Source organism: Herpailurus yagouaroundi, unplaced genomic scaffold, assembly GCF_014898765.1.
Source record: "Herpailurus yagouaroundi ecotype Mexico unplaced genomic scaffold, PumYag 28, whole genome shotgun sequence".
NCBI lineage: Eukaryota > Metazoa > Chordata > Mammalia > Carnivora > Felidae > Herpailurus > Herpailurus yagouaroundi.
Genome location: NW_024412376.1, coordinates 43,188,787 through 43,204,625, shown reverse-complemented (window position 1 = coordinate 43,204,625; position 15,839 = coordinate 43,188,787). Strand labels below are relative to the sequence as shown.

At 44.4% G+C, this 15,839-nt stretch overlaps 1 protein-coding gene across 2 annotated transcripts in view; it reads right to left on the bottom strand.

Annotated features, from left to right (window-relative positions):
- SLC10A7 (solute carrier family 10 member 7) overlaps nucleotides 1-15,839 on the bottom strand; it is a 252,728-nt gene that overhangs the window by 3,405 nt on the left and 233,484 nt on the right. For both annotated transcript variants that reach the window (XM_040472889.1, XM_040472896.1), the window contains one exon: nucleotides 1,408-1,553. In XM_040472889.1, the coding sequence (XP_040328823.1) occupies nucleotides 1,408-1,553 (146 nt within the window). The remainder of the gene's footprint in view (nucleotides 1-1,407; nucleotides 1,554-15,839) is intronic.

Sequence of the window (15,839 nt, the reverse complement as noted above, 5' to 3'; positions counted from 1 at the left end):
GGGGCAAGGTTCTGGAGGCCAAATAGACCAGGGTTCTAGTCCTCACTCTAGCACTGACGAAGCCACCCATGTAGCCTTGGGCAAGTTGCTCAGCTCCCCAAGCCTACTTCCTAACCTGTACAGTGCGACAACAGAGCTCGCCGCGAATGGTGTTGTACATAGTAATGGGCAGCGATGACAATAACGATACTTACAGCCGCTAGCTTTTATCAAACACCTGCCATTTAACCCTCTGTAACTCTAAAGAGTAGATATTATCATTAGTCTCAGAGTGGCAGAAACTGAGGTACAGAGAAGTGAAGTACGTGCCCGAGGTCACCCAGAAAGGAGGCAGCACAGCCCGTAGGCTTTTCAAGGTCCACACTCCGAACCAGGTAAATGTTGGGATGCGCTTGGCACACAGAGCTCAATGGGTGTCGTGTGGCTCTTCCATTTTCAGGATGCTAATGACACAACATAGGGCACTCCCCTGCCACTGGATGTCTCTTTTTGCCTATGCTTCTCCTGATAACAGTTGCCATGCTGTGTATAGGCTCAGAGAAGTCCTGTAAGGTCTGAGCTGCTGGGAAGGAGACAACTCTGTGGATGCTTCGATGGTATATTGCAGCAACTAAACTTTCTGTGAATCACCTGGCCGATTTTATTTGGGCTGATAATTTAGGAAATAAAATCTACAGATATCAAATAAGTAACAAGACTCTGAGCTAAGTGTAGTGAAGTTGACATTGTGTTAATTTTTTTAATTAAATTATTTAAATGCCCAAACACATAGTTTTGCTGTGCAAAGAAGTTATTAGGTGTCTAGGATATTAAAAAAAATAGACATTTTAATAAACTCAGGTGGTGTCACATTTATTTATTTAATTTTTAAAAAGTTTTATTCATCTATTTTGAGAGAGAGAGAGGGAGAACATGAGCAGGGAAGGGGCAGAGAGAGCAGGAGAGAAAGAATCCCAAGCAGGTTCATGCTGTCAGCATGGAGCCCGATGCGGGGCTCGAACTCATGAATCATGAGATCATGACCTGAACCAAAATCAAGAATGGACACTTAACTGACTGGGCCACCCAGGTGCCCCAGGAGCTATCATATTTAGAAAGGCATGTGAAATCAGGACATGTATGAAAAAGACAGGGTGGGGGAAAGATGGTGAACACCTGAGAGGAGGGGTACAGATATTTTGAGTATATTCACCTTTACCCATTGCAATTTGCCCTTCAATTAACCCTCTGTCTTCCTTTTCAAATAAAATGGATCAATGCATCATTATTATTACTGTGATTAGTTAAGAAAATATGTACTTGAGAATGAGAATATGCTAGCAAAACTTAAAGAATATGAACAGCTAAGATTCAGAAATAGCATTTCAATCTAATTTGGATTTAAATGAGATCTTGCCAGAGTCTTACCTTCTGCCTTGACACCATCCAAGACTTTATCGTTGGCACTAACACACTTCCCAGAAGGATCTGAACTGGGTGGTATATGAGCAAGGGCACGGATATTAGAGAGAGGTGCTCATGGCCTGCGAACACTATCTTCAGCATTGGAATTCCTGATAGACAAAGAAGACAGAAAATCTAGAGGCAAATTCAGTCTGTCATCAAACTAAAGACACACTCCAATAAAACCGGAATTTTGAACTGGGTCATTATCATCTTTCCCCCTGAATGTATTCATAGGGAATGTCTCAAACACATAATCAAATCTTTCCATCTTCCTTTCACTACATAGCTCTTCCCAGAACAGATTAAAGCTGAAAAGGTGATCAGTGTTCCACGGCACCAATAATTCCCACTGCAAATCAGCAGCCTGTCTACCGAGGAGAGGGGAGAAGAGTTGCTTCTCAGAAGGCTGAAAAATAATAGTAAGGAAGAGGTCCAAAATGGATCCTTCCGTGCTTAGTAGTGAAATAGACTGCTGGTGTTTAGGAGGGAGGCCTGCTTGACACCATTTCAAAGTCCCAAAAGTTCACTCTTGAGAATCGAAAGGATATGGTAAGATAACATATGATATACATCGTTATAAGTAGGAGGATACTTTTGCCAAGTGAATGTTAATAAAGTCTTTGCCCCTTCTCTTTTGGCCAAGGATCCCAAAACTCTTTACGAGCTACTGTGTACGGCAAGTGAATTCTACGATGAGTGCTGAACGTTTAAGCCCCACAGTGAAAGTCTTAATGGAGCTCAGGTAAATGAATACAGCTTTGTGAATCTACCGCTCTATAATACCAAGGGCAAAGTCTGCAGATTTTGTAAACAGCTGCCTATGTGTGTACCTATTAGGCTTTTATAACAGAAATCAGACACCGGCAATTTGACTATTATTACCAATTGTTTCAATGTGGCCCAGTTGTCAGAATTACTGTGTATGCATGTCTGCTTTTTCAACGGAATGGCTTTAATAGCTTAGCTTCCTTCTTGTTTCTTTGAGAACAGCCTCTGGAAAGGACTCAAGGTCCTAAACATGCACAATGATGGCACATAAATAACTTTTTATTATAACCCACTGAGGAAAGCTCTGCTTTTTCAATTATTTTTACCTTCTAATAAATTTCAAACCTTTATGCAAAAATGTATTTCATAGCCGCTTTCTTTTTCATAGCCTCACAAATCATTGCCGTAAACTGAAGACACTTAACTCATCCCCAACGCTCTCTCTCTCACAGCTCTGAAAGGACATGCTTAGATTTTTGTAGTTTCTGTCTTCTCACTAATAGAAAAAAAACAAAAGAGCTTTCTTTTTAAAAATAATATACTTCATCAGGGGCACCTGGGCGGCTCAGTCGGTTGGGCATCCGACTTCAGCTCAGGTCATGATCTTGCGGTTCGTGAGTTTGAGCCCTGCATTGCGCTCTGTACTGATGGCTCGGAGCCTAGAGCCTGCTTTGGATTCTGTGTCTCCCTCTCTCTCTGCCCCTCCCATGTTCGCACTCTGTCTCTCTCTCAAAAATAAACATTAAAAAAACTTTTAAAAAATATACTTAATCAACTGACAGTTGAAAAGCAGCATCTGATATTACAGCCCTGGGAAGTTCTTGCGACGAGAAAAGACCGGAACATTCTCCTCCTGTGTCCAGGAGAGATTATTTGGCCCAAAGGGATGATGTTAAGCAGCCGGTGGGTGCAGGTGGAGTCAAAGTAGGGCTGAAGGGAACGAATAGAAATACAGAGACATTTGTCCCCGTAAATGATCAGAGCAAAGATTCTGGCCCAAAGTTCGAGGACCATGGCTGCTGGGCTAAATCACCTGAGTTACCCTTTTTTGGCAAAGACTCAGGCTCTGTGTCTTTCTCCGGCAAGCTTAAGTAGGCTCTGAAGGGAAGCCAGAGATACAGTCACAGGGCTGCTGCTGCAATAAATAAACAAATAATCGCTGCAAAGAGGCATCTCCTCAGGCCTTGCCGGAGATAGGAGGCATCTCAGGGCAAGCCACATCAGAGGTTCACCTTAGTGTGAGGAATTAGGTATAGAGATTTGGCAGTAATGACGATGAGAATTGTTGTTATGCAATGAGTGCTTACTACATGTCACATGCTGCCAAAGTACTCTCCCATATTAATGGAATTAAGCCTCCCAATAACCCTGAGAGGCTGATGAAAACTATCGTTTGCACTATTTTACTGATGAGGGAAGAGACACCTCGTGGTCAGGAAGCTTTTCCAGGTGGGGGGGTCTGAACTGCAACCCAGGCAATCTCGTATTCCAGTTCTCTGGGCTAGGTAAGGGTCAAGGCCTCCGAGGTCTTCAGTTCAAGATGCCATGGGGACAGCAGCTTCGTTAGGCAGAAATGGAACTTTTTGGTGTGTAAACGCTTTCTAGTCCAAAAGTTCTTTTGGAACTCATTCCCCTTGGATGCTTCCCAGAAGCACTTCCAGAAGCAGAAGACGTCATCAAACTCCCCTGCCACCCATACCGGATGTTCCTGTGATTTCACATGCTCGAGGAGCTAGGTGACGGCTAGGACAACCCCAGTAGTGTCAAGGGCACACGGACGGAAAGATGGAGCCAAGCCTTTACTCGCAGGAAGCTTCCAGTGTACAAGTGACCTTCTACCTTCACACCATTTGTGTGAAGTTCTCTTCTGGGCCGGTTCTTCAGCTCCTAGATCTAATCTTCAAACACACCCTTCTGTACACTGCTCCAGGATGGGGCTGGGACTCTGCAAACATCACCCGTCCTTGGCAGCCGACTCCGTGGATGGTTCTGCCAACCGGGGCACTAGAGGAAGGCTGGAGGAGGAGGAGCTTGGGGTTCCTGATGGCCACAGCGCCTTCAGGGAGCGGCAGTGGTTGGCTCCAGCAGATAGGTCCTTGTGCCCCTCCTAAGAGGCCTCAGCCCCCGTTTCCTCCTCTAAGCTTCTAGGCTCTGACAACCCCCCCTTCTTCCCTTTGTTCACCCAGCTCCCGCTGCTACCTGTGGTTATTACTCCTTTTTTGTCCTCACGGTCCCCTTTCCCCCGTTCGCGTTTCCCCACACTGTTTACTCTTTCCTACGTGAAAGAGTGTTTTCCCTTTTTCCTGATGGACCTGGTGGTACGGACGCTTTTCTTACGCTGCCTTGTAGTGCACATATTCACTCCTCACGAAGAGAAGGGGTCCGTGATGACTAGCAGCTGCCACGGACATGTGTCGGGTTAAACAGGGATTTCTTCTCACTTTATGTGCCTGCAATACCCCCTTGTTAATCATTAATCACATTTCCTATCACTATCACTCGAAGTGACTAATGTTAAAAATATGATTGAACATGATGTAATAGAGGAAAAAAACTTAGCTTCCAGAGATCAGGGCCCAAGTCCCTTTCACATGCCCTCGCTTACTCTTGTATGGCGGATGTGCAGCTCCGTCTCTTGGTGAGGGGAGGGGGACCCCAGCAATTCAGGTCATATGTTATTCATTTCCGAAATCTTCATTTTCTTTCAGTCTCTCTCTCTTTTTTTTAATGTTTATTTCTGAGAGAGAGAGAGGGAGAGAGAGAGAGAGAGAGAGAGCGCAAGCGAATGGGGGAGGGGCAAAGAGAGAGAGGGATACAGAGGATCCAAAGAGAGCTCTCCGAGCTGACAACAGCGAGCTGGATGTGGGCTCGAACTCACGAACCAGGAGACCATGACCGGACCAAAGTCAGATGCTCAAATGATTGAGCCACCCAGATGCTCTCTTTCCTTCAGTCTTAAAATCCACCTTACTTTTCAATCATTTGATTTCTACTTTCCTTTTCAATTATTCGAGTTTTTTCTCCAATCTCTTATTTATCTCCATCTTTCCATCTCTCTTTTTCCCTACTGTTCTTTCAGCCTCCCGCCCAACTCTAGTAGACCCTTCACTCTGCATTTTCATTTCCTCGAAGGTCAGTGTAGAAAGAAATTGGGAGAAGCAGAGCGAGGGTTCACTTTTCCATGTTGGAGTGTCTCATGCTATGGTGGCCATCACTTGGAAGCAGTGAGGTCAGTACGTCAGTTCCAGGGCATCTGTGTCACGTTGCCGGCACTATTAGGATGACAACGCAAAATTCAACAGAGACGTAAGGAACCTGTAAGAGCCACGATTTCCGCAGTTGGTCATGAACTTGGCAGAACGCAATCTTCAAGCCAAATCAGAACACCAGCAGTGGCTCTTGTTCCAGAAACCTATGTCATGCACCACCTTCCACCCTCTTTGCTCACTTATTTAATAACTCGCTCGCTCATTCGTTCGTTCAGTTAGCACTCATGGAACTGATTAACTGCTCTGTGAAAGAGCGAGGAATGCCGGGAATGCTGGTGGCTTCCCAGGCACCCCTGTGACCGCTCACACCTCCTCCCCATAAACTTCCCTCAGGGCAATCTGCTCTCCACTGCATTCCCACACTATGTCCCACAACCACACGAAGGTCTCTCTGACTTGAGGTCTGTTCTGTCGAAGCTATTTTCCACTCTGTGGCCAGAGTGAGCACAAAATCGGGTTACATCAAATCCCTCGGGAGTTTGTCACATAGGGGAGACTCCTAGGTGTGGTACACAAGGACCCTCCTGACCTGGCCCCTGCCCGTCCCTGTGTGTCTCACACTCCCCCACTCCTCACTCTGTGCTCCAGCCGGGAGGAGCTCCGCACTGCCCTCCTCGCCCTCCCTGCCACGTGCCCAGGCCCCGGCGCTGTCCCCCAGCCTTTGCACTCGAGCTCCTTTTGCCTGGAATGCCCTTCACCCACTTCTCGAGCCCTCTCCTCCAGTGGCCCTCAGTTATTACGTCGCCTCCTCTGGGATGCCGTCTTCACAGTCGCCCACTGGCCTTCAGGTCCTCTCCACTCTGTGCTCGCCTGACCCGCAGCACATTCCAGCCTCGTGCTCACCGCGAGTACTACCACTGTCGGTCCTTAGGAGCTGCCCTCGCTAAGGTGGCAGCTGAGGGTCAGCAGCTGTTTCCTCTTCATCTCTGAGCACATAGTGGGTGCTCAAAAGGAGTGTGTCGAGTGAATGGATTTCTATTTTTCCAGATCCCACCATAAATTTACCGTGCAGACTATCACTCCGTTTTCATTATCTTCTTTAAGTAGGGGGAAAAAATGGCAATAATTAAAAAACAAACAAACAAACAAACTTACTAGAAAGAGTTTTCTTTTTAAAGTAAAATTTAAATATAGGACTCTTTTCATCTTGCTATCACTGCAGTAATATAAATGAAGCAAATTAATTTTAATGCTCCCAGGTACTGATTCTGTGTCACCATGGTTGACAGGATCCAACTAGACTTTATGAGATGGCATTTGACTTTATGGAAGTGAACACTATGCCTGCATTTACAATTTTACGGGGGCTTTAAGCTGTCATGCTGAAAAATGTTTATAAAACATTAATCAAAAAATGCCTCTTTAATACAATGCATTGTCTGAAAGATGTTAGAAGGCGCATATTGTAAATGGATTCTTTTTCTGACTAAAGTAATTTCCACCAAAAGCATTTCCCCATTGCTCTACAAGTACACTGTGTGGATAGATAAAGAGCACTTTCCCAGCACATTACTACCTGCTCCAAACACTTGGGAAATCAGTAATGTACAGCATGCCATATTTCCATGTCACACATGACACATTCGTCTAAAATTATCCAACAGAGTTTGACACTGCGGCACATTCCATAAGCAGGGCTTTCAACTGACATCTGCCAAGTAGGAACTTCAAGTGAGAGCTTTCTTCTTCTAACAAGCGAGTAAGGGGTTTCTTTTATCCTATACCCAGGATGGAAAGGATAAAACAATACGTACAAGAACAAGTTTTTTTTTTTTCCTTCCTATTTTAAAAATGTTTATTTTATGTTCTCTGAATTAGAAAATTCCCTTTGTATTAGTGTTCAAGCTTCAACAGTTTCTATGTTCTACTGGATGGGCAGTTTTTAATTGTTCCTTGGGAAACATTTATCTTTCCAGATTAAACACGGACTTTGATTTAGCCCACACTGAAGGCAGAAGGCTGCTCTATTGTTCGCGACATAAAAGCTATCTACTTCATATCATAGTTCAGTTTACTTACTTGTAGGTGCACAATGTTCTCACCATCCGTCCATCCACCCATCCATCCATTCCTTCGTTAAAATATACTTTTTGGGCCTCTGCCCTGTGTGAGTCACTGTTCTAGGTGCTGACCATATAAGGTCAGTAGCACCTCCAAGGCCTCTGCCTTCCCGGGGCTCACCTTCCTGTAGCTCTTGCCCTGATACCTCAGCTTTCCTCTGCCAGAGGGACAAGTGTCAGCATGGTGAGTGTAACCCGTTCTGTCACTGGCTTCCCCCGTTTCTACAACTCAAAGTTTGGGAATTATCTTCGACCAACCCCATTTCTCTTCTTACCCCTAGATCAAGCCACCGAAATCTGTAGATTCTTTCCTCCGCCTGCCACTCCCCTTCCCCCTCGGTTTTCACTGCCACCTTCCTAATTCCGTACCTCATAAAGGCAAGCTGAGATTACTCTTATAGCCTCCTGACATAACCCATCTTCAGAGTCTTCCCTTCATCAATCCTCCAAACCACGGCCAGATTAATCTTCCTACAACCCACATTAATTAAAGCCAATACCCTGCTCAAGAATTACAATGACTGTCCAGTGCCCATTCATCACGTTCTCTACCTATTCAACTTCAGTGAAAAACAGTTACTACCAGCACCATTTTGTAAGTGCTTACCGCGTGCGAAGTGCTTTGCCTGCATTATCTCATTTAATCCTTGCAACAGCCCTATGAAGTGGGGGCAATTTTCCCATTTAGGCATGAGGGAACTGAGGTTGAGAGCAGTTAAGTGGCTTGCCTGACATCATGCATCATGCATTTCAGTAGAGGCGGAATTGGACCTCAGTCTATTTACTTGTAATCACTGAGCTATGCCAACTCCATTAAACCAAACTTTCAGTTGTCAATTGCAGTTCTCAGCTCAGGTCTAGCACTTTCTTGTCTTTGTGAAAGCCCAGCCTCTGCTGGATCTTGCCCTTTCTTTCTACGCACCTAAATCCTATGGGTTCATTCAGGCTCAGCTTTATATTTCCTCTACCGTGAAGGTGGCCTCCCTACTGATTTCTTCCTCTGTTGAGGCAAGAAGATGCTCTTCCTCCTGCATCAGATAAACTAACATTTGCTTATGTTGCCATTATTTTCTTTGGTGTAGGTTTTGTTTTCCCCTGACCATAGGTAAAGTATAGCATTCTTCTTTTAAACTCCTGCAGTATTTAAGCACAGGACTGGTATTTAATAAATGATTGATTACTTAAGAATAGATACTAAAGTAATGTTTCCTATTTAAGAAGACAGGATATGGAACACATAAATACTAGCTGCTTCGCTAGATTGCAAAGAGAGTGCATTCACACACTCCTTGGGGAGAGGACTGTATTTCCTAGGACAAAATACACTTGCTATTGCAGGAAGGAAAGAAACTGGACTGACTGAGGAACACGAAATTTGAAACGAGTACTAAATTGTGGAGTAGGAGAGGAAATATGTTGGAAAACAGCCTCTGCCTCCCTCGAAGTCTAATATGACACTCACATTCCCACTTAGCAAAGATAGCGTGTATTCCAATCACCTGGATCACTTCCTGTCTTTTAGGGGTTCATTCGCCTGAATTCACATGACTTGTTTTCCATTTAAATGCTTTCTCAGACTTTTCACTGAGGTTTGGAGAGAGCTGCTGGCAAATCTGGAATCCAGTTGCTTCTCTCTTCCGTCGTCATGGTGATTTCCCACTTTTGTTTAGTCTGTTCTTAGTTAGAAACATCCATAAGTTTACTATCTAAATGTCCTACACATTGTTATTGAATTCTATCTCTTCCTCAGTGAATCTCTCAGAAAAGCCCATGTTTGCCTTTAAAAGTCATTGGGATAGATGGTCTCCCCAGTCATAATATAACCCAGGAAGGCAGTCGCTGTTTAAGACACTCTTCTCCCACATCACTAAATGCCAATCTCTGTGTTCCCTTCTCACACACGCGCGCTCGCGCGCACACACACACACACACACACACACACACACACACACAGAGTCTTTCTCTTTAGAGACAAGTACTCACAAAACGTCAAACTCACTGGCACTAATTTATCTCAATTACTAAACAAGGGAGCAATTACATGCCATTTCTAGAGCACAAAATGATACCATGATAAAGTGCAACAAGTTTTAGAATTTGGTTAGAAAAGGCTTTCAGGTGAGATTTACCTAAAGCGAGCTAATTTTCAGTAATATAGCTGTCATTTTCATGCAGCCATTTATAATTTATTATATCCAGTAACCTACGTGAGGCAGGTCAGTGTAGGAGTTAAGAAGCCCGACACAGAAGTCAAAGAGCCCTGGGTCAGCACGTGCACCATTTACCACCTGTGTGACCTTGGTTGGGCAAGTTATTTAGCCTCAGTTTTCACATCTGTAAAGTGTACCTACTCTGTAGGTTTGGGGCTTTTGTCTTTTTTAATAGACAGTAAGTGAAACAATGTACAAAGTCCATTATGTGTCAGACAATCTTCTAGGTGCAGTGAATAAATGGGCAATCGCCCCCTTCCACTGCCTTCAAGGAGTGTATGCTGTTACTCATTTAATAGGGAGAGAAGATAGAGGATACCAGGCCAAATCAAGGCAAAGAGCAAATTCCACGCAGTAACAAAATCATGACACACGGCAGCGAGAAAATGCAGCACGGCTGTCTAGGGAAACAGTTGTTAGGCAAATGGATTCAGTGAACATTTGTGTTATTCTGATTTTTGTCTCTTGTTTGGAGGGGGACGAAAGGCCATCTGCTTCTAGGTTGAATGGTTATGGCTTGGCTTGTTAGAGGCCTGCTAGATCCGTCAAGAGCTACCCTAAGATGTGGCCTTTTGGAGCAGCTGCTATTTAGTCTGCACAGCCCCCAGAATTCTATTCTGCTTACAATCCTGGCTATTCTAGAACTCCTCCCCCTAGGCCGCCCCCCCCCCGCCCCAGCCTTCCAAACCCATCTGGAATGTTCTGAAGGCTGGCAAGTCAACTTCCTGCAGATTCCCTCAGGACTGCGGACAGGATGTCACAGATCTTCTCCTCACTCCCATCTAAATAACTGGTCTTTTGTGCAAATTCTCCAAGGTACTTTAATATGCAGATTACACTGCCTCACCCTTGCCAATGATTTACATTTCACTTTCCTCCCTGGTCTTTTTGTGTCATTCCATCCTTAACTGCAATCTCCTGCCCTATTATCTTTGGCATTACCCCACCACAGCATCAGAAAGCCTACTGCTGCTTTATGACACACAGAAGAAGACATTTTTGTCCTTTTTTACAAAGAGGCATCCAAAATGAGGTACAACTACATAACATATGCAGATAGGAGCTCTCTCGCACTTTCCCCAGTGTCCCAGTGGGTTCACGGAACCCACATAGAAGTCGAACATTTCCAAAGTGCTCAATACAAAGGCAACAACAGCAGCTCCGGGATCTCTGACGAACCCCCTTGGCTAGGCCTCTGGCAGAAAAACACGGCAATCCTGCACCAGTTTAACAGATATCTACAAATGGAATTTTAATTTCTAACCTCCGAAGCCCAAAATATGTCATAGGGTTATCTCTGTAGCTGGCGTACGAGAGGGGAAGGGACACTGTACAATCCACACAGGAGACGTCAGCAAACGTGCGTCACAAACTGGCCTCAAACACCCCCTCTGCTTTCCTCTCAGGGGCTCACGCTGCTCTCCGGCCACCCTCCCCTCCACACTTAGGAAGACTTTAAATGTCAGATGTCTTTTCTGATGTGAAACTTTAGACATTTATCCTTCATCTTTCAAAACCGTAATTCAAGAATATATATATATATATTTTTTTTTTTATCCAAAAGGGAGAATTAGGTCTCCAAGAGCGGGACAATTAACAAATATAAGGTTACAAACTACACATCTAAGGCCATTATTAAGAAAAAGGAACCACCTTTCCAGTAATCAAAAGCTTTAGAAAAGAGAGAGCAGTATCCATGTTTCAGGTTTTCAACAATCCCACCTCGTACAGAACTTCAGAAGTCATATCTGGAGTTCATAGATTTTTTTTTAAGTTTATTTATTTATTTTGAGAGAGAGAGAGAGAGAGAGAGCGAGAGAGAGAGAGAGCGCACACTAGCAGGGGAGGGGTAGAGAGAGAGGGAGAGAGAGCATTGAGAGAGAGAGAACGGGGGCGTCTGGGTGGCGCAGTCGGTTGGGCGTCCGACTTCAGCCAGGTCACGATCTCGCGGTCCGTGAGTTCGAGCCCCGCGTCGGGCTCTGGGCTGATGGCTCAGAGCCTGGAGCCTGTTTCCGATTCTATGTCTCCCTCTCTCTCTGCCCCTCCCCCGTTCATGCTCTGTCTCTCTCTGTCCCAAAAATAAATAAATAAACGTTGAAAAAAAAATTTTTAAAAAGAGAGAGAGAGAACGTGCATACCAGCAGGGGAGGGGTAGAGAGAGAGGGAGAGAGAGCATCCCAAGCAGGCTCCACACTGTCAGCGCGGTTCGAACTCACGAACAGTGAGATCACGACCTGAACTGAAATCAAGAATCGGATGTTTAACTGACTGAGCCACCCAGGTGCCCCATTGAGTTCATGGACGTTTTTGATCTTCATTTGTGTGTCGGAAAGGCACTACAGGGTACAGAAGACAATTACACAGGGCTTGCTATGTGTCAGGTACCATTCGGAGAGTGTGCAAACATCAGTTCATTCACTCCTCATGTTTACAGTGTGAGTAAAGCTACCATTCTTGTCTCCACTTTTCAGATGAGGAAACTGAGGTCGCCATCAGTACAAAGTTCCCCAAGGCCACGCACAGCTGGTGACTGGATGTAGCTGGGATGTGAATGCAGACAGACTGGCTCCAGCGTCTGTGGTCTTCAACCATACTCTGTGCTTGCAATGCCTGAAATGCTGATTTGTTGGGGTACTTAGGAACCCCAGAGAAAAGAGATGCTTGATAATATTAACATCGAAAACAGAGGGTGAAACCTAAGAAAAATAATATTTACACAAGAGAAGTCTGAAAGGAAAAGAGAGGTACGCCTTTCAACAAAGGTGCCTATGTGACCGGCCTTTTACTTGCTTCAAATAAAAGGTGGCTTATGATCATTTTTGGCCCTTAGGAAAATAATAGATTGTGTTTTAGTCTTCAGTTACCTGGGCTGTAATCCCATCGCTTTGCTGAAAGTTTTATGTAAATAAAGATGCAAGAAAAGACCAAAATGAGCAGCTGGTGTTATTTCTGTTCTGAAACAGGTACGTTCTGATTGGAAAAGACGTTTAATGAATGGCCTGAGCCGACTCACCAGATGCTGACAATGAAACATTTAACTCTACCAATTGAAGGTTTCTGCCTCGGAAGATTAGGTACACCTTCACCTGTCTGACAGCGTTGTAGGAGTAATTAGCAAGCAGGGAATTCAAGAATGAATTAAAGAACTGAGCCACGGAGGCTTCATTCAAACGCCGGCTGTGTCTTCCAGGATGGGGTCACCATATTTATGGAGACAAGGTGGGCAGGAAGTAGATGGACATGACTTTTTTTTCCTTTTCTAGGCTGTGAAGGAAGAGTCTTTTGTCTTCTTATGAGAAAATCTGGCTAATATTCATGCTCACAGGACACGAAAACATCAAAAATAGATTGAGGCTTTCGTATGACAAAAATAACACAAGGTCATCAGAATATATTTAACATGATCACCAATACAGAAGTGGCCCCTGGTTCAGAACAGAACTCACCGGACTCCAGCTCTGGAAAGCCTTGCTTAATTTTACAGAAGTTTTTAGATGTGTTTTTATATAAATGAAGAAAAACACTCCAATCTTTTCTGTCCGAGGCACATCAGAGAAGCGGATGGATGTGACACATGCTTTCGTGGATTCTGACACAGCCCCCACCCTCTAAACTTAGTGCTCCCTAAAATTTTGCACTGATAATGCTCTTAACAGTGGACGGCGGAACTTCTGGAAGGCTTTCAAGTCTTAGTTAAGTGGTATATGTGATCAGCTGTGACCCAAATGCACATTATTTTTTTAAGATACATTCTTTCTTTTGTCAACATGGCTGTTAATCACCCTCTGGCAGTAATTTTCTTCTTCTTTTTTTTTTTTCAACGTTTTATTTATTTTTGGGACAGAGAGAGACAGAGCATGAACGGGGGAGGGGCAGAGAGAGAGGGAGACACAGAATCGGAAACAGGCTCCAGGCTCCGAGCCATCAGCCCAGAGCCCGACGCGGGGCTCGAACTCACGGACCGCGAGATCGTGACCTGGCTGAAGTCGGACGCTTAACCGACTGCGCCACCCAGGCGCCCCAGTAATTTTCTTCTTGATGATACAATGTTTATGATGAACATCAACATCAGAAGAGATGTCTTCTGACACAAAAGAATTAAAGAACTGACACAAAACAAGGCAGTTTTGATTTGGGGATTAGAAATTAGCATTATTTATCTTTAAATCCAACTGTTTTAAAAATGTTCACTCAGGTTTCTGTGGTTTAACTTAGCTAGATGATGTCCTACTAACCTCCTCCTGCTCTCTATTCTGAATATATAAAAATTGGAGAGTTAAGGCCTCATTTAGAAGGCTTTTAGGCAGAGGAAGAAATTAAGAAAGCCCTTAGAGCCATTTCTGGAAATAATGATGTTTATCTAATCCCCTCAGTTCTCTTTAACCTCTGAGTACTTCACACATCTAAGAGAATTGTGGTTTACACAAGTCAGTACAGACAAATGGCCACTTTTATCAACAAATCAGTAGGGATAATCTTAAATTGCAGTCTTCAAAAAAAAATTTTTTTAATGTTTATTTATTTTTGAGACAGAGCATGAGCAGGGAAGGGGCTGAGAGGGAGTACTCAAAACCTTCCAATGACTTCCACTCTCATCCTGAGTAAAATGTAGGTCCTTACAATGGCCAATGAGGTCTTACACAATATCACTCTCCCTTCTCCTACCCCTTGTACCATGTCTCCTATAGCTCTCTCCCTCACTCATTCTGTTTCTTGAATACTGGCCCCCTCCTCATCCTCTAACTTGCCAGGCACACAGTGTTGCCCCAGGCCCCACACCCTCACTGCTCCCTCCACTTGGAATCTCCTTCCCCTAAATACCCATGTGACTTGCTCCCTGTTTCCTTTAGGTCTTTGATCCAACACCCTCTTTCAGCCTAAAACCTTCCCATCTCCACCCTGGCACTCCTTATTTTCCTTCCTGGTTTTATTTTTCTGTGTAACACTTAACCATGATCGGATATGTTCTATGCTTAAGTGTCTGTTTAATCCCACTAGAAAGGAAGCTAGATAAGGGCAAGAACTTTTTTTGTACTTTGTTCACTGCTGCAGCCCATAGGACCTGGAACAGGACCCAACATATAGTAGGCACTAAAAAACACTTGGTGAGTGAATGAACGAATCAAGAAAATTGTGTTTCAAAAGCACCTTTTCATCGGCACCATTGCTTCCTGTTTTTGCACTCACTGCCAGTGTCGAGGGTTTTTTTTTTTTCAATATATGAAATTTATTGTCAAATTGGCTTCCATACAACACCCAGTGCTCATCCCAAAAGGTGCCCTCTTCAATACCCATCACCCACCCTCCCCTCCCTCCCACCCCCCATCAACCCTCACTTTGTTCTCAGTTTTTAAGAGTCTCTTATGCTTTGGCTCTCTCCCACTCTAACCTCTTTTTTTTCTTTTTTCCTTCCCCTCAAGGGGTTTGTTTTTCATTAATATTTAGAACGTCTGCTCTAGCAGTACTAGAGTGCTTGCACCAGAGTAGACCAGTCGTAGCACACAGAGAACCAGTACATGGTGGGAACGTGCAGCAGAGGCAGCTCTGAGAATTGTCGCTGCTACAGTATTGTTGCCATGCTCAGCTTCAGGAGAGATGACATTCCAAATGAGCTGGCTTTCTGAGGCCTCGGCCTCTTCTGAGCTGTGTCCAATTTTACGTCTCCTCTTGCCCCCAAGGTAGCTTGTCAAAAACCCACCTGGTACCCCATGGCTTTAAAAAGTGGGCAGCTAACTCTAACTTCTGGCTGGAGTTGTCTGGATGGGGCTGTAGATGGGGACAAGGAGGCTGTGGGTGTCCCCCTCGTTTTGCAGCTGCAGGCTCGTTTATTCCTCACTGTAAAGGAGCATGGAGCTGGCTGTCATTAAATACACACAAACCGGTTTATAGTGTCTGGCTCAATTAAGGGAACTTCTGGAAGAGACACAACCCAATAAATAATTGGAGAGATGCAACTCTGAAATGACAAATGTTATTCACAGGTCTCTGTTTGCAAGTGGAGATTGAGAGATACGAACTTCAAGTGAATGAGATCTCCTGGGTGAGCGTCTTTACTTCAAACACGGTAAACAGCTGCTGTCCTGTGA